An 18,713-nucleotide genomic window follows, 5' to 3' on the forward strand; every position below is an offset into this window, starting at 1 on the left:
AGTGTACTGTCCCTTTAAGACACTGAACCCACCCTTTAATGCAGGTGCTGTGAGTGGGCAGAGGGATAAGTATGCTACTTTAAAATGTCTGATTCTCAGGTTTGTGCAGAAGAGCCTTTTAAACATTTATCACTCCTCATAGATTATACATGATGCTGAGGACTGCCCTGCCCTGCCCCGTCCCGTTCTTAGTGTGTGTGTGTGTGTGTGTGTGTGTGTGTGTGTGTGTGTGTGTGTGTGTGTGTGTGTATTACTGAAAGTATGACAGGAAAGTCAAAGAAAGGAGAAGAAATAAAGATTTGTAACGAGACAAATATTAAGTGTGTAAAAAGTCCAGTTAAATGCAGAGAAATAGAAAGTGACGGACTGTGCAGGTGTGTGTTGTGTTTGTTTTTGTTTGCGTGTGTGTGTGTGCGTGTGTTTTGCCAGCAGACGCCAGTGTGTCCAAGTCAGCTCAGGGAATCAGAGCTCTGCATTAAATATTGAGCAGCAGGTTCCGGACTGAGCCAGAATCTCCTGACGCAGGGTTAGCACACCGCCGATTATCGGACCCATCGGTCACGTTACAATCACATTTCAGCCACTTAGGACACACACACACACTCACACACACTCACACACTGGCGAAGAACTGCTGTCTTTCCTTACTGAAGCATTTAAAGCAGAATGCCGTCCATTTAGGCGGATTTAAATACTCTTCCTGTTTGTTTGTTTTGATTTAATGTCAGGTTCTGCTCCATTGACAGTGAACAGAGCTCTGAGGTTAAGCAGATCGATTTGTTGCAGAGAAATGGGAACATTACTAATACAAGGACATTATTAAAGTCTGTGGACAGGGTTTACCACTTGGGGCCAAGTATTTTTTTAACCAAATTTAGAGAAAATAAAACATGATCGAATGCTTGTTTCCATTCACCACTGTTTTGTAAATGTTTAGCTCATTGGTTTATGGAGATGAACAGCTGCAGTCGGTGCCATTAAACCACTACAGAAGAAGAGATGATTAACAGAGCTGAAACATTGGAAAACCACGTGGAAATACGACATGAAATATGACATTTCTGTCTGTTTCATGTGTTATTGTGAGGGATGTTACAATCCCCTGCACACATATCACAATTCTTTCTCACATGTTTTCAGCTCTTCATGCGATTCATCATTCATTCACTAATTCTGTCTCTGTTGGGTTTAAATATAGACCACGTTTAGAAAAAGGGTGTTTCCCAAACAACACATCCAATCAGAATTGAATCAACAAGCTAACAATGCAGTGTCAAAAACACCAGATATTAAAACATTCACAGACAGTCAGAGCTGGATTCACTATCTTTACACCGAGGGTTGTTCCTCTAATTAGCAACATAGCTGAATCGGATCTGATCAAGTCATGAAATCCTGGGTGTTATTTGGCCGAGAGACATGTGACAATTGGTTAGTTGTTGTTAGATGTTGGTTGATAGAACTTCCGGCTCTAATTTCCCCATATTGTAAACGAGAGGAGACAGAAAGACTTCTAAGGGATCCCTCTGCTGAAAAATGTATACAGCACTATGAAAGCTTTAAGTTTCTGTGGCTGCTCAGATTAGCACACGTGTTCTTTGATTTTAAAACAGAAGCACTGGGGTCTGTGCTTACATTTATTTTTTTCTGACTGCTAGCGTCTTATTTCATCTGTTTTCAATGAGTGGATGGCGCCGCATGTGGAAGCCTTGAGAAAAAGTGCTCCAACCATTGTAATATTTCTGAACGCACCACTGTTGTTTTGCCTTCTCTGAGCGCTTAGAGTGGAACATATTAATGTTAGGAGTAATGTTACTGTAGAAATTGGAGGTGAAGCTTGTTTTTTGCCTTGTCTTACAGATGGAAACTATCATAACAGAGAACGAAAAGCTCATTTGAGGGGAACCTTTGATTTTTCTGCCGGTGGATATTTGACTTTTATCTCCTTACGTGGATTATCCTCATTGCTATACGGCTGTCAGACTGAGCGGTGAAGCTCATTCATACAAAGCAAGCATCTTCCAGTAGGTGCTTATGGTGAAAGAACTAATGTCAAACAAATACTAAATAGCCCAGATATTTTTTTGTATTTGTATTTGAATTTGTATTTGTTCTCTGACTCTCCAAAACAGCTTAAAAAGAATACAAAAAACCCTTTTGTCAGGAACACAGTTGATGTCTGGTTCAAAGTACAAAGCCACTTAGGTTTAAAGTCACAGATATCCTCTTTTACTCCTGTATGGGGTAACAGAAGATTTATACCAGGAACATATGACTCAGGGTTTAAAATGTTGGCCAACAGAGGCATCAATAAGATCAGTGATCTATATGATGACAACAAACTGATGACCTTTGAGATGCTAAGAAATAAACATCATATTCCCTCAACACATTTCTTTAAGTATCTGCAGCTAAGGAGTTATATATCTAAGGCACAAAATCACTCACTATTATGTCCACCTCTGTCAAAGCTGGAAACAATTATAGTACATCACTCCTCTGGTCATGGACAGGTGTCTTTGATCTATGACCTTTGCAAAACTGAATCAGAAGAGTCCTCAGAGAATAAAAGACTTGCTTGGTCTACTGATTTGAATGCAGAGGTAACAATTGAGGAATGGGGGCAGATATGCCACAAAGCCCAGGTTCAAACTATTAACACGAGGTTTAGACTCCTACAGTACAAATGGATTATGCGTACCTATATAACTCCATCCCTACTACACCATTTTGATGCAAATATTCCAGATCAATGTGTAAAGTGTGATAATGATAAGGGAACATTGTTCCACTGCTTATGGGACTGCCCAAATATTAAATCATTTTGGAAAGATGTTCTGGGCACATTGTCAAAAATAATTTCCGCCACATTACCAGAATGCCCAAAACTCTGTATTCTTGGGGTTTTCCCTCTAACTCTCAGACTTAATATCACTAAGAAAAGACTAGTAGTTTTTTCTCTTCTCCAAGCTAAACACACGATAGCTGTCTTTTGGAAAAACCCAGAAAACCCATCGATCAATCACTGGTTAAAAAATCTCTCTCATTGTTTAGCCTTAGAAAAATTGACATTTGCCATAAAGGGAAAGCCCGAAGCGTTCCATCAAATATGGGGGGAATTCTTGGAGTTTTTGGAAATAAATGTACCTCCTAATTGACCATGTCCTCTATAATGGTTGGATGTGATGTGGCTACTTGTCTGCCGGCTTTGTAACTTGCAATGTTTAAATTACAATATTTACCACATGTCCACTTACGCGTATATATATGTGTATATATATATATATATATATTTTTTTTTCTTTCTTTCTTGTATTTTCTTGTATTATTATGTTTTTGATTTTTCTTTGTGGGATATATACTTGTGCAATGTCTTATGCTGAAAAAACGAAATACCAATAAAAATATTTGTCAAAAAAAAATAGCCCAGATATATAGATAAGAGGCAAGAGAGCAAAGCTAGTCCGTCTTATAAAAGTGGTGATATGTTGTCAAGATATTGTTGTCAAAAGAACCTTTAAAGAGCACTGTGATTTTCCTTTTTTATACAAAATGCTTGGAGGAGAATCTGCCAAACACCTTGCAAGAACAATATGTTATTTGGACCCAGGGCCTTGTTTTTAATCTAGCCTTCTTTTTAGCCTAAATATGGTCCAGAGAATATGACCAGTGCAATTTAGTGGACATGTTAGAGCAGAGCATGATGGGACATTACATTCAGGGTGTTTAACGGTGCGTTCAGGTACCTGTCCTGGTCTTGCTGTTGGTCAGAATCTCCTGCAGTCTCTCCTGCAGTTTGTCCGCTCTCTTCCTCTCCAGCTGCAGCTGCCGCTTCAAGTCCTTCAGCTGCACACACACACACACACACACACACACAAACACACACACACGCACAAAAACACACACACGCACAGGGTCAGAGATTTACTTTCTAATTATTAGTTTCCATGCATGGCTGCTCTTCAATTAATCTGCAAAATATACTCTGTTATTCCCTCATCTCCATTCAAATTCCACACTGCCTAAGCATCCACCTGTCTGTCTCTATCTCTCCGTCAGTCCACCACTCTGCTGTGTGTGTGTGTGTGTGTGTGTGTGTGTGTGTGTGTGTGTGTGTGTGTGTGTGTGTGTGTGTGTGTGTCTGTGTGTGTGTGTGTGTGTCTGTGTGTGTGTCTGTGTGTCTGTGTGCTTCTGTGTGTGTGTCTGTCTGTGTGTCTGTGTGTGTGTCTGTGTGCTTCTGTGTGTGTGTGTGTGTGTGTCTGCTGTGTCTGCTGTGTGTGTGTGTGTCTGCTGTGTGTGTGTGTGTGTGTGTCTGCTGTGTGTGTGTGTGTGTCTGCTGTGTGTGTGTGTGTGTGTGTGTGTGTCTGCTGTGTGTGTGTGTGTGTGTGTGTGCGTGTGTGTGTGTGTCTGTCTGTGTGTGTGTCTGTGTGTGTGTCTGTGTGTCTGTGTGCTTCTGTCTGTGTATGTGTCTGTCTGTGTGTCTGTGTCTGTGTGCTTCTGTGTGTGTGTGTGTGTGTGTCTGCTGTGTGTGTGTCTGCTGTGTGTGTGTGTGTGTGTGTATGTGTGTGTGTGTGTGTGTGTCTGCTGTGTGTGTGTGTGTGTGTGTGTGTGTGTGTGTGTGGCTGCTATGTGTCTGTGTGTGTGTGTGTGTGTGTGTGCGTGTGCGTGTGTGTCTGTCTGTGTGTCTGTGTGCTTCTGTCTGTGTATGTGTCTGTCTGTGTGTCTGTGTCTGTGTGCTTCTGTGTGTGTGTGTGTGTGTCTGTGTGTCTGTGTCTGTGTGCTTCTGTGTGTGTGTGTGTGTGTCTGTGTGTCTGTGTCTGTGTCTGTCTGTCTGTGTGTCTGTGTGTCTGTGTGCTTCTGTCTGTGTATGTGTCTGTCTGTGTGTCTGTGTCTGTGTGCTTCTGTGTGTGTGTGTGTGTGTCTGCTGTGTGTGTGTCTGCTGTGTGTGTGTGTGTGTGTGTGTGTCTGCTGTGTGTGTGTCTGCTGTGTGTGTGTGTGTGTATGTGTGTGTGTGTGTGTGTGTGTCTGCTATGTGTGTGTGTGTGTGTGTGTGTGTGTGTGTGTGTGTGTGTGTGTGTGTGTGTGTGTGTGTGTGTGTGTGTGTGTGTGTGTGTGTGTGTGTGTGTGTGTGTGGAAACATCAGTCAATAGACATGTACTCACCGCTGCACTTCCCTTCTTCTCTAGAATCCTCTGCCCGTCCACAGTGTCCTTTATCTCCTGCAGAGAGACAACAACAGATCGATGGAGGTTAGAGAGACAAAGAATAAAACATGAATACCACCACACTTAAAAATATATACAGTTTATCTTTTTCCTTAATGCTGATGCAGATAAGTATTATTTTGTTATAGCACCGTCGCACTTTTTCAGATGTTAAGTTAGTATAAGTGTATTTATAGAGCACCGTTGAAGAAGATGCAAAAAGAGCAAAGCAAAGCATACAACTAAACAAAAGGCAGGTAGCAGCAACTTGTTAGCTGATTTTAAATGTGTCAAAAGATCTGAGGAGATTTGAGAAGGTCAGGGTATTCTTCAAAATCTGATCAGACTTCAGCACCTTATTGATATTTGATATGTATTATGTTTCAACTGCTACACAATCATTTCTCTTGGGTTTTCTAGAGACCTGCTGGTAAAAGGCTGCAGAGTCGGACCATTCAGAGCTCTAAAAGTTTCATAATAGGAAGTACATTCTGAATATGATGTGGAGCTGGTGAAGATCTGCGTCACATTACATTACATGTTACATGTTAGACGCTTTTATCCAAAGCGACTTACATACTCAATACTGTGGACAATCCCCACAGGAGCAATTTGGGGTGAAGGGTGACACGACATGCTGACTGCAGTGGGGTTTGAACCTGTGCTCCCCTGATCCCAACACCAACGCACTACCCACTGCGCCACACACCTCCACATGAGACATTTGAGAGGACAGCATTGTTTGTGTAAGAGATGCAAAAGTGTGAGCTGATCAATAAAGTGAAATGTTGTTGAAATCTCCAAAGAGGTAGACATTTTATTACATTTTTGAGAAAAAGGCGCTGGAACCAGATCAGTTCTCTGCACCGATACCCTACGCTTACATCAGGGGATTAAAAAAAATGCATCTCTAGGTAAAACAATCCCTTTAATGTTCCTTTAAAGTTAAAGTGGACCTATCATGCTATTTTTAGGCAATAGCATAGGTCTCAGATATATAAAAAAATATAAAAAACATGTCTATGAAGTGTTTTGCTCAAAATACCAAACAGATCACCCATTCTAGCCATGCCTCATATCCCTCTATTTCACTTCCTGTTTCAAAAGTGCTGATTTGGGGTATAAAGCTTTAAAAAAAAGGAGGGGTCTGAGCTCATGCGGGACCCGGCAGCTACTGTCTAAACTAAATGCTGCCGTGATGAAACGCCATATCATGGATTATCAAGGATTGTTTCTGAAACAGTATGGAGCTCAAAGGCTTTCTCTCTTGCCGGTTATACCACAAGGTGAGTTCCTTTTTATTTCCTGCTTCTTCACACACATGCTCTCCAGTACAGGTTAGCTCTGAGTGTTAGCGATGCTAATGTAAACACCGACCATATTACGTCCAAAACAGTCAGGCATTGTTTCTGATAGCAACGTTTCTGATAGGGCCGTGGGTCCACATTTCAGATATTACGTCATATCGGACGCAAATCTGGATCAGCTCCGTTGTAGCCCCGTTTTTAGAGATTTGGGTACGGAGGAAAAGAGAGAGGGTTTTATTTTCTGATGCTGCGTGAGTTCCCTGACACACCGGGGACACATGTTTTGTGCATTTCGCATGATAGGTCCCCTTTAAGTATATTTTATCTTACCTATTTAACACTAACATTTGTACTTGATTAATCAATGTTTTGGGAGCATTTAGATGAATTTTAGGGTATGTTCACATTTATGTTTAGTGTTTCTTTTTGTCTTTGTTCTGTTATAACGCCTTGTGAGGAATGCTTTGGCAATACTATGTTTAAAATGTGCTCATGACAATAAAGCCCCTTTGTATTGCATTGTATTTGGTTAGTGTTTGTTTTTAGCTTCTAATGTTTCTCTCTGCCATTCTAGATTTGTTTCTTATGTATATTTTAAATACCAATCACACATACTATCTCCAAATGGTCTTTTTGTTTTCACCTGTTTGTGAATAAAATAAACTGAATTACTATCTCCATATTCTCATATCCATCCCCACTGATGTTAGAAGTTACCCCTGTTACCTGTTTGAGTTTCTCCATGGCGGCGTTGTGCTCCTCCGTCTGTTTCTCCACCTCCTGCAGCTGCTGCTTCAACCCCTCCATCTCCGACTGCTTCTCCTGCAGGACACACAGACACGGAGACACATGAGGACATTTCTCTATCATCATACTGGGAAAAACACAACACAAGGAACTCTGAATCTGCAACAGAATCACATTGTTCCCTCTGTTTCAGAATAAAACTTAAAATCCTGTATATCAACGTGAGTGCAGTGATGGATTTGACTTCAAACAGTGGAAGGTGACCCCACAACTCCTAAGAAATGTACAAAAGTGTATAGAAATACTATTAATTCAATGCTAAATTACATGATTTTTACAATAATACTTTTAATTTTTAAGAATTTTTTAAAATAAATTCTCCCCTGTATATGTACTGTATTGTATTTGACTACTTGAAAATAACTAATAAATGTATTATAACACAAATTACATAAATAATCATGATAATAATAGTAGTATCATTTTAAATATTGACTTCATCTATGTTGTTTGGATGGATATGGATTCAAAAGGGTGTCAGTAAGACTATGTGAAATTATTTTATTTGGGAAATTATGATTGGTAATAAACCGATTAGGGATGCTCCGATCGATCGGCCGCCGATCGATATCGGCCGATACTCACTCTCTGCCGATCGATCGGTGCTCTCTAAAAATGCCGATCGCGAGAGCCGATCGCATGACGTAAAATGATGAGGTAGAATACATGACACTTTTCTCTGTGCGCGGCAAAACAAGCTCGCCAAAATGGCTTCACCAGTCTGGCAGTATTTCAAGGTGTAAAATAGTGGTATGAAAACGTGTGTGTGAAGCAGAAATCCTGCAGCTTTACCCGCTGTGACGGACCGGTGAGCGGAGCAAAACACACACTAAGAGTTAGACCTAACACACTTAGCTATTTGATCTAGCTCTGGAACAAGCTAAACTAGTTATACATATATTTATTCTTCACTGTCGGGTCACTCATTACTGGATCAGTGAGCTGCATGAGACGATACTGACGGGCTGTCAGGAGAGAGAGAGAGGGGGAGAGTAAAAGAGAGAGGGGGAGAGAGAGAGGGGGAGAGAGGAGAGAGAGCGCTTCCGCTAATTTCTCCCGTGTTATTATCCAAAGTTAATGTAAACTTGAATAATGTACTTCATTTGAATGTAATAATGATGTTGGTTGTTGTTTGTGGAAGCGCCAGTGAATGAGCATTAACTGAGTTTTAAACATCACTTTAAATGGAAGATCCCCATAGGCCTCGCCCACTCGATCGGATCGGCAATCGGTATCGGCCGACACTGATTCCGGCGATCGGCCACAAAATTGGCGATCGGAGCATCCCTAAAACCCATCAATCCTTCTCAATCTGTGAGGAAATTCTGCAGGAGAAATTCTGAAGAAATTAAAAAATTGGAACCCCCTGTGGTTACACATTAAATGCACTGTTCCCATTTCCTCATACCGCTTAAAATCCCATTCCCTCATATACAAAGAGCATATGTGTCTGTGAAAAATGTGACTAGGCATGAGGATAAGGAGGTGCTTTAATATTTCCAACAAAACTCAGAAAAGACAAAAGAAAATGCAGCCAACAATCTATCTTAGAAACTTTTCTTCCTGTGATCCCTTTGCTCTCCTGGTGAATGGAAATATTGAAAGAAGTCTAAACCTCCATCTCCAGCGGTGCCCCCTCACTCTTAATCCAGCTGACTCTGGGATTAACTTTTTAAAAAAAACGACATTTAATTCCCCTCTAATCTTCTGCGGCTAATTAATTTCACAAGAAATCTACATTGAAAACTCCTCCAGGCTGCAGCCGCCCACCTGAAGGAGAATTAAAAAAACATGTAATTCTCCTGGAAAACAAGAGAGTCTGTTAATTCACTGTAATCACACACACACACACACACACACACACACACACACACACACACACACACACACACACACACACACACACACACACACACAGCACACACACACACACCACACACACACACACACACACACACACACACACACACACACACACACACACACACACACACACACACACACACACACACACACACACACACACACACACACACACACACACACACACACACACACACACACACACTACACACACACACACCACACACACACACACACAACACACACACACACACACACACACACACACACACACACACACACACACACACACACACACACACACACACACACACACACACACCTTGCAATAGATGATATTATAAATATACTGTATGTATAGCATGTACATATGCTGTACACACTCAGCAGCCCCCCCCCCCCCTTCTGCCTGAAACACCTCCATTGGACTCCTTTGTTTACTTCAGGAACAAAGTGACATCACTAAGTAGCACTCACTTCTATTGGCTAGCACTCCAACACATTGTACGTGATAGGCTAAGGGGCGGGACATCTCTAAGGGGTTGACCAATCACAACAGAGCCGGCCAGCTAACCAATCAGAGCAGACTGGGCTCTGGTTTCAGACAGAGGGTGAAAAGAGGTGCTGCAGCACAGGCAGTATGAGAAAAATAAAGAACTTTGTGAACATTAACACATGGAGATATGTAGAGACACTACATACTGATATACACCTGAACATCAGCAGGAGAGGACTCTTTAAAGTAGAGACACTACATACTGATATACACCTGAACATCAGCAGGAGAGGACTCTTTAAAGTAGAGACACTACATACTGATATACACCTGAACATCAGCAGGAGAGGACTCTTTAAAGTAGAGACACTACATACTGATATACACCTGAACATCAGCAGGAGAGGACTCTTTAAAGTAGAGACACTACATACTGATATACACCTGAACATCAGCAGGAGAGGACTCTTTAAAGTAGAGACACTAACATACTGATATACACCTGAACACCAGCAGGAGAGAACTCTTTAAAGTAGAGACACTACATACTGATATACACCTGAACATCAGCAGGAGAGGACTCTTTAAAGTAGAGACACTACATACTGATAATACACCTGAACATCAGCAGGAGAGGACTCTTTAAAGTAGAGACACTACATACTGATATACACCTGCACATCAGCAGGAGAGGACTCTTTAAAGTAGAGACACTACATACTGATATACACCTGAACATCAGCAGGAGAGGGACTCTTTAAAGTAGAGACACTACATACTGATATACACCTGAACATCAGCAGGAGAGGACTCTTTAAAGTAGAGACACTACATACTGATATACACCTGAACATCAGCAGGAGAGGACTCTTTAAAGTAGAGACACTACATACTGATATACACCTGAACATCAGCAGGAGAGGACTCTTTAAAGTAGAGACACTACATACTGATATACACCTGAACATCAGCAGGGAGAGGACTCTTTAAAGTAGAGACACTACATACTGATATACACCTGAACATCAGCAGGAGAGGACTCTTTAAAGTAGAGACACTACATACTGATATTACACCTGAACATCAGCAGGAGAGGACTCTTTAAAGTAGAGACACTACGTTCTGATATACACCTGAACATCAGCAGGAGAGGACTCTTTAAAGTAGAGACACTACATTCTGATATACACCTGAACATCAGCAGGAGAGGACTCTTTAAAGTAGAGAGACTACATACTGATATACACCTGAACATCAGCAGGAGAGGACTCTTTAAAGTAGAGACACTACGTTCTGATATACACCTGAACATCAGCAGGAGAGGACTCTTTAAAGTAGAGAGACTACATACTGATATACACCTGAACATCAGCAGGAGAGGACTCTTTAAAGTAGAGACACTACATACTGATATACACCTGAACATCAGCAGGAGAGGACTCTTTAAAGTAGAGACACTACATACTGATGTAAAACTGATCATGAGCATTATAGGGTCTCTTAAAAAGGAAAAGATGATTGTCTTTTTCGCTTTTAATCAAATCCAAGAATCTTTAAAGTGCAAATTTCTGTTTGACATAATAACATGAATATGTATGAGCTATAAAGGCTTTTAATACAAATACATTTTGGTGTGAAAGTGATGGAACTTAAGAGATCAGAGTCTTTCAGACTCAGACGGATGTATGGCGTGATTATTTTTAACACCTTGATGAGTTCTTGTCAGAAAAGGAACTTGTGGCGTCTGAAACTCAAACCCACGACACTCTGCGTTCCTGCAGAACACCCGACCTGCCGCTAATTAGACTTCTTCCAGCATTAATTAACTTTTCCTATTAAGTTTCCTCGTTCAGCGCCTTGTAGCAGGCTGTTATCCAACACACACACACACACACACACACACACACACACACACACACACACACACACACACACACACACACCACACACACAACACACACACACACCCACACACACACACACACACACACACACACACACACACACACACACACACACACACACACCACACACACACACACACACACACACACACACACACACACACACACACACACACACACACACACACACCACACACACACACACACACACACACACACACACACACACACACACACACACACACACACACACACACACACACACACACACACACACACACACACACACACACACACACACACACACACACACACACACACACACACACACACCTCTGGAGTCCCTCTGGAACAAACTGTTTCCTCAGAGGGCCGCAGAGTCAGCCGGGTTATCTGATTGGCTGAGAGTACTTTGTTACATTCACACTGACATATCCCATGATGCACGGCGGGCAGTGCTTTATTGGTTCCTTATCAAACTCTTATGATAAGGAAGGTAAGTGCTTCCTTTAGGACATGTTTTTAAATGTGCAGAGTTAATTGTTTGGGAATAATGGGTTTATTCTGCATTTTTTTTTATCTGTATTTATAAAAGGCATGAGTTTTTTTGTGAGTTTCTTTGTGAATTTTAGTGTAAAGACAAACTCTTATTTTCCTCACAAGTTGAAAAAAAGCAACATTTTCTTTTCTTTTACTTGAGTATTTTCTGCATCTCATCTTGTTCTGTTAAGCTGAATTCTGTATAAGTACTGTATGGTACTCTAGTTAAATAACTTATTGACATTCCTCCAATGCTCTGGTCTAGCATAAGAGAGATACCTTACTGTAAAGAGGGCCTGGTATCAAATCAGATTTTATATGGGGTTTAATCTTTGTAAAACCTTCCAGAGCCTACAAATCCTTCATGGGCATCTCATTATCTCAGCTTTAAAATGACACTAACGCACAACAAGGATCAGACAAGGAAGCAGTGTGCTAGGAAGTATTTCAAAGGTACTAATACTGCACTAATAATAGTTAAATCAGGAGAAGGAAGTTAAAGTATAATAAGTATTTTGACTTTTTCTGTTAAACTATTTATAGAAATGACATTATTAATACTAAAGCATCAGAAACTAGTCACACATCGAGTCCAAACGACACCATCACAATGTGTTTTAGTCCAAATCTCAAAATACATAAATAACAATGTTGTGTCACATTACTTATCTTTCTATTAAAAAGTTAACAATGTACTTATTGTTTTCAGATGCACATGTTCATAGGTCTTGTGTGCAGAGATATTAATCAGTTAGGTAAGGTAAGCTGTCAGATAAATGTAGTTGAGTAGAAGTAGAAAGACATTATAATACTCAACTGAAGTACAAGTATCTCAAATGTACTGTACTCAATATAACATCCACACCTCTAACACACTGGATATTTTCTCAATGCTGTCAGACAAGGCAGAAACAACAGAAGAGGAACCAGAACCCAGAAGCAGAACCCTGAGGCAGAACCGTGGTCATGGTTCTCTTGCAGAGCATCAGAGTGTGTTTTCTGCAACATGCGGACAGACTGTGTGAACGTTCAGAGTCTCTGCAGCAGACTGTCAGCGCTCACACCAGCCGCCTCCTCTCATCTGCTGTTAACACGCTTTAACCTGTCCAAGTTACCATGGAGACAACTACGCTTTAATTAGAAACATTCAATTACACACACACACACACACACACACACACACACAGCATAAACAAACACCCACACACTCGTGTTTGTTATTTATATTACAAAACACTTTCTTAAACATTTTGTTCTGAAAAAACATTAGTGTGTAAGTTTCTCTGGTTAAGATTAAGAGTGTGTGTGTGTGTGTGTGTGTGTGTGTGTGTGTGTGTGTGTGTGTGTGTACCTCCAGCTGAAGTGTGTGTTCTTTCTGCAGCCGCTCAACCTCCTCCTGATGTTCCAGAGTCTTCTTCTCGATGTTCTCCTGCAGAAAGAAATGCCAACAAATTATGTATTACATTCAGTTAGTTAGGAGTAGCCCATATATTTATAAATTCATTCCTAAAGGGACTGTCAGAGACACAGCAGTTTAAAAATAAAGAGGATGAAAATCAATGCCACAATGCCAGGGAATTGTCTTTTTTATTCATTACCCATGATGCAACTCTTTGCTGCAGCTATGTGAGTTATATTACATTAAATATTACAGTATTTTCATATCTGTTCCCAAATCAATTTTTAGATTAGGTGATGGAGGAAAAATCCATAGTCCTTTTGTGTAAAAATGTGTTCCTAAATGTACCTGAAGCTAACGTGTGGCCTCAGCAGTCTTTAGTCGACAAATCAAGCCTTTATTTACTAAACATCGTTTTTTGTAAAGCTTTCGTGTTTGTGTTACTTCCCTCGACCATCCTAATTAGATTATATATCAGGGGATACAGATTTGAATGTATTCTGGGGCATTAAATATAATATAACTTGTAAAAGATAAGCAGAGTTCATAGCATATCCCAATAAGTAAGAGTAAGAGATCTTGTGAATTGTGGAATGTGACATACTATATATTTTCTAAACTATTGAATGCTCTTCAGGTGAATCTTTATTTCTCCTTTTTTGACGATTACTGCACAGTGTGGCCCTGTGGAGGTAGGGGGGGGGGGGGGGGGGGGGGGGGGGGGGTCTTAGGGGTTTTCTGTATCTGTCCTATCATGTCATTGTGTATTTTGGTTTATTTTTGTCATTGCTAATGAAGCTCAGTGCAAGTTCAACCAGGAAGACCGCCTTTACTCATTCATATCCATGAATGTCCATGTTAATACTCTCTCTCCTCTCAATAAGTGATCAGGGGCGTCACTCCCCAGATTAACCAATCACTTCGCTCTATTCTCACAAGCCTATCATAGCGCTCCGCTAACCCTTTTAAATCTGCTCTCCCCTCTGACAGCTGTCATTTCAGGTGACTCGACGCAACCCCCCTCCACCCCTTTTCACCTCCCGTCCCTCTGAATCCAGGGTCAAGCTAAGCCCCTCCCCTTCAGACCGACCCCAACTATCCATTCACCACCACCAGGGTCAAGCTAAGCCACTCCCCTTCAGACTGACCCAACTATCCATTCACCACCACCAGGGTCAAGCTAAGCCCCTCCCCTTCAGACCGACCCCAACTATCCATTCACCACCACAAGGGTCAAACTAAGCCACTCCCCTTCAGACTGACCCCAACTATCCATTCACCACCACAAGGGTCAAACTAAGCCACTCCCCTTCAGACCGACCCCAACTATCCATTCACCACCACCAGGGTCAAGCTAAGCCCCTCCCCTTCAGACCGACCCCAACTACCCATTCACCACCACCAGGGTCAAGCTAAGCCACTCCCCTTCAGACCGACCCCAACTATCCATTCACCACCACCAGGGTCAAGCTAAGCCACTCCCCTTCAGACCGACCCCAACTATCCATTCACCACCACCAGGGTCAAACTAAGCCACTCCCCTTCAGACCGACCCCAACTATCCATTCACCACCACCAGGGTCAAGCTAAGCCACTCCCCTTCAGACTGACCCAACTATCCATTCACCACCACCAGGGTCAAGCTAAGCCCCTCCCCTTCAGACCGACCCCAACTATCCATTCACCACCACAAGGGTCAAACTAAGCCACTCCCCTTCAGACTGACCCCAACTATCCATTCACCACCACAAGGGTCAAACTAAGCCACTCCCCTTCAGACCGACCCCAACTATCCATTCACCACCACCAGGGTCAAGCTAAGCCCCTCCCCTTCAGACCGACCCCAACTACCCATTCACCACCACCAGGGTCAAGCTAAGCCACTCCCCTTCAGACCGACCCCAACTATCCATTCACCACCACCAGGGTCAAACTAAGCCACTCCCCTTCAGACCGACCCCAACTATCCATTCACCACCACCAGGGTCTAGACCCCGGGGGGTTTGATCGGATCGGTTCTCCCCTCCCGAATGATACTCCTGCACAACGGGGCCTAATCGCCAAAACTCCATTACATTCATTTGTGTATTCCTGGCAATAAATATGTATTCTTACATCCAAACCGTGGTCTTTTCATGTTATTATCATTATTGTTTAGTCATAATTGTTTTTTCATCTTTTTTGTATTTATTTTGTACATAGCACCTGCATTTGTACTCTGTATTTTCTCCTGTTATTGTGTTATGTGTGGGGAAAAACCAATAAATAAAGTGTTAACAAATAAATAAAATGTGCTCCAGGTGTCTGTGGGACTGACCTCGGCCTCCTTTAGTCGTCTCTCGAACCATCCCTTGGTTCCCTCCATGGACAGAACCTGAGCCTGCAGCTCCTCGACCCGCTGCTGCAGCCCCTCCAGCGCCTTCGACCGCGCCTCAAACACACACACACACACAGGTATAAGAATCATACATGGACACTACCATTTATCTGTGATGACATATGATAGACACACACTTGTCAAACGTATTTCCCCAGATATATTTTGGCCCTTCTTCCTATTCCGTTTACCTTTTCATCTCGCAGCTGCTGTCGGATCTCCTCCTCGGAGCGGTTCTTGTCTTCGTGAAGGCCTCGGAGCTCCTTCTCATATCGAGCCCTCACTCCGAGGACCTGAGAGGAGAGGAGAGGAGAGGAGAGGAAACAAGGAGATGAGAGAGAGCAAAAGAGGCAACAAGGACAGGAGAAAGTACATAAGGAGAGGAATGAGAGATCATGTCTCAAACTTAGACTGTATTTATAAACTCCCTCACCTCCTTCTCGTGCTGCAGTTTGAGGTCAGACAGCGCCTCCTTGTGGTCGGACTTCTCCTGCATCAGCTGCACCGCCATTTCATCCAACATGGCCTTCCTCTTCTCTGCCGTCTACACACACACACACACACACACACACACACACACACACACACACACACACACACACACACACACACACACACACACACACACACACACACACACACACACACACACACACACACACACACACACACACACACACACACACACACACACACACACACACACACACACACACCACACACACACACACACACACACACACACACACACACACACACACACACACACACACACACACACACACACACACACACACACACACACACACACACACACACACACACACACACACACACACACACACACACACACACACACACACACACACACACACACACACACACACACACACACACACACACACACACACACACACTTCATTAGCATGTTCAGAAGCTTAATGTGTCTTTATGCACGTCACAAAAACAAGTGTGTATTCAAACAGAGTGTGTGTGTGTGTGTGTGTGTGTGTACCTTCTTGGCCTCGTCCAGATCTTTCAGCAGTTTGTCCTTCTCTTGTCCTTCCTCTGTTAGCTGCTCCAACAACTTCCTGTTGGCAAAACTCGACTCCTGAAGAAAGAAGGATAGAGAAAGAGAAATTAACAGAGTGAAACGACCACATCTCACTTCCTTTAAATCCACGTTTCCCTCAATTCCATCTTCCCTTTTCACTGAGGTCACAAAGACAATATGTAAGGAAGAACAGTTGAAACACATATTAAGTGAAAATAGACGGATAGCATTTCTCTGCAGCACCTTTCGTTGCCTTGGACTGTTTATTGGTCTTTGCACATGTCTAAATAACTAAAGGGTAGATGGTCCCGTTGTTTCTCCAACATGACAAAACAAAAAGTGAAATATTAGTTATGTTCTGTGTTTGATTAAATGTCCAATAAATCTGACTGAATGAGCCTCAACTTGCTGATCCTGCAGCGAGGTTTGACAACTCTTTATGAGAAAAAACACGTTCTTGAAACTTAAATGAGAAACTATTAATTAAAAAAAAGCATGTCTTTCTGTTTTGGTTTATCTAGAGGAATACTTGCCTCCCAACTCAATCTGATTCGTCACATTGATACAAAAATAGAAGTCTAAATGTGCCCCTAAAGCAATGCTGGCTTCATTGATATCACTAGAAATATTTAAGGGGAGGATATTACAGTAGAAACATTTATATCATCTCATGGGATCTATTGTGATATTGTCCGAGCCAGGTTATGTGACGGTTCATGGAAAACTTGTATCAAGACTGTTTCTGCTTATTGTAAATCATTCTGAAGACTCTCATTGATTATATGATTGTGATATGTTTGTGCATGCTTGTGGTGTGTGTGTGTGTGTGTATATGTATGTATGTATGTAGCTGTGTGTGTGAGTGGTGTGTATGTATGGTGCTGTGTGTGAGTGTATGTGTGTGTGTGTGTGTGTGTGTGTGTGTGTGTGTGTGTGTGTGTGTGTGTGTGTGTGTGTGTGTGTGTGTGTGTGGTGTGTATGTATGTATGTATGTAGCTGTGAGTGTGAGTGTGTGTGTGTGTGTTTGTGTGAGGTGTGTATGTATGGTGCTGTGTGTGAGTGTATGTGTCTCTGTGTGTGTGTGTGTGTGTCTCTGTGTGTGTGTGTGTGTGTGTGTGTGTGTGTGTGTCTCTGTGTGTGTGTCTCTGTGTGTGTGTCTCTGAGTGTGAGTGTCTCTGTGTGTGTGTCTCTGTGTGTGTGTGTGTGTCTCTGTGTGAGTCTATGTGTGTGTGTGTGTGTCTCTGTGTGTGTGTGTCTCTGTGTGTGTGTGTCTCTGTGTGTGTGTCTCTGAGTGTGAGTGTCTCTGTGTGTGTGTCTCTGTGTGTGTGTGTGTGTCTCTGTGTGAGTCTATGTGTGTGTGTGTGTGTGTCTCTGTGTGTGTGTGTCTCTGTGTGTGTGTGTCTCTGAGTGTGAGTGTGAGTGTGAGTGTGAGTGTGAGTGTGAGTGTGTGTGTGTGTGTGTGTGTGTGTGTGTGTGTGTGAGAGAGAGACCTGCAGCTGTGAGTCCAGGTCGTCCCTCTGGTTCAGAAGACTCTCCTGCTCGGCTCGTCTCTGCTGCAGATCCTGGGTCAGCGCCTCCTGCTGCTCACGCAACAGATTCATCTCCTGCGTCTTCACCGTCTGGATCTGAAAATCACAACTTACTTTATTCACATTTTTAAATATTTCCACACTAGAGCTGAGTCTGAGTCTGATGATGGTGATGGGCAAAGAGTAGAGTTGAACAGAGTAGTTTAGTTTGGATTCAGTTAAAAGCTGTTTGA

General features: G+C 42.3%; 1 protein-coding gene across 4 annotated transcripts in view; it reads right to left on the reverse strand.

Annotated features, from left to right (window-relative positions):
• The window catches only part of gripap1 (GRIP1 associated protein 1), a 54,006-nt gene that overhangs the window by 18,942 nt on the left and 16,351 nt on the right, over positions 1-18,713 (reverse strand). For all 4 annotated transcript variants that reach the window (XM_034132167.1, XM_034132168.1, XM_034132165.1 and 1 more), the window contains 9 exons: positions 18,442-18,576; positions 16,913-17,008; positions 16,331-16,441; positions 16,089-16,190; positions 15,838-15,951; positions 13,473-13,550; positions 7,238-7,333; positions 5,163-5,219; positions 3,747-3,846 (listed from right to left, as the gene is read on the reverse strand). In XM_034132167.1, the coding sequence (XP_033988058.1) occupies positions 3,747-3,846; positions 5,163-5,219; positions 7,238-7,333; positions 13,473-13,550; positions 15,838-15,951; positions 16,089-16,190; positions 16,331-16,441; positions 16,913-17,008; positions 18,442-18,576 (889 nt within the window). The remainder of the gene's footprint in view (positions 1-3,746; positions 3,847-5,162; positions 5,220-7,237; positions 7,334-13,472; positions 13,551-15,837; positions 15,952-16,088; positions 16,191-16,330; positions 16,442-16,912; positions 17,009-18,441; positions 18,577-18,713) is intronic.

Source organism: Trematomus bernacchii, unplaced genomic scaffold, assembly GCF_902827165.1.
Source record: "Trematomus bernacchii unplaced genomic scaffold, fTreBer1.1, whole genome shotgun sequence".
Taxonomy (NCBI): domain Eukaryota; kingdom Metazoa; phylum Chordata; class Actinopteri; order Perciformes; family Nototheniidae; genus Trematomus; species Trematomus bernacchii.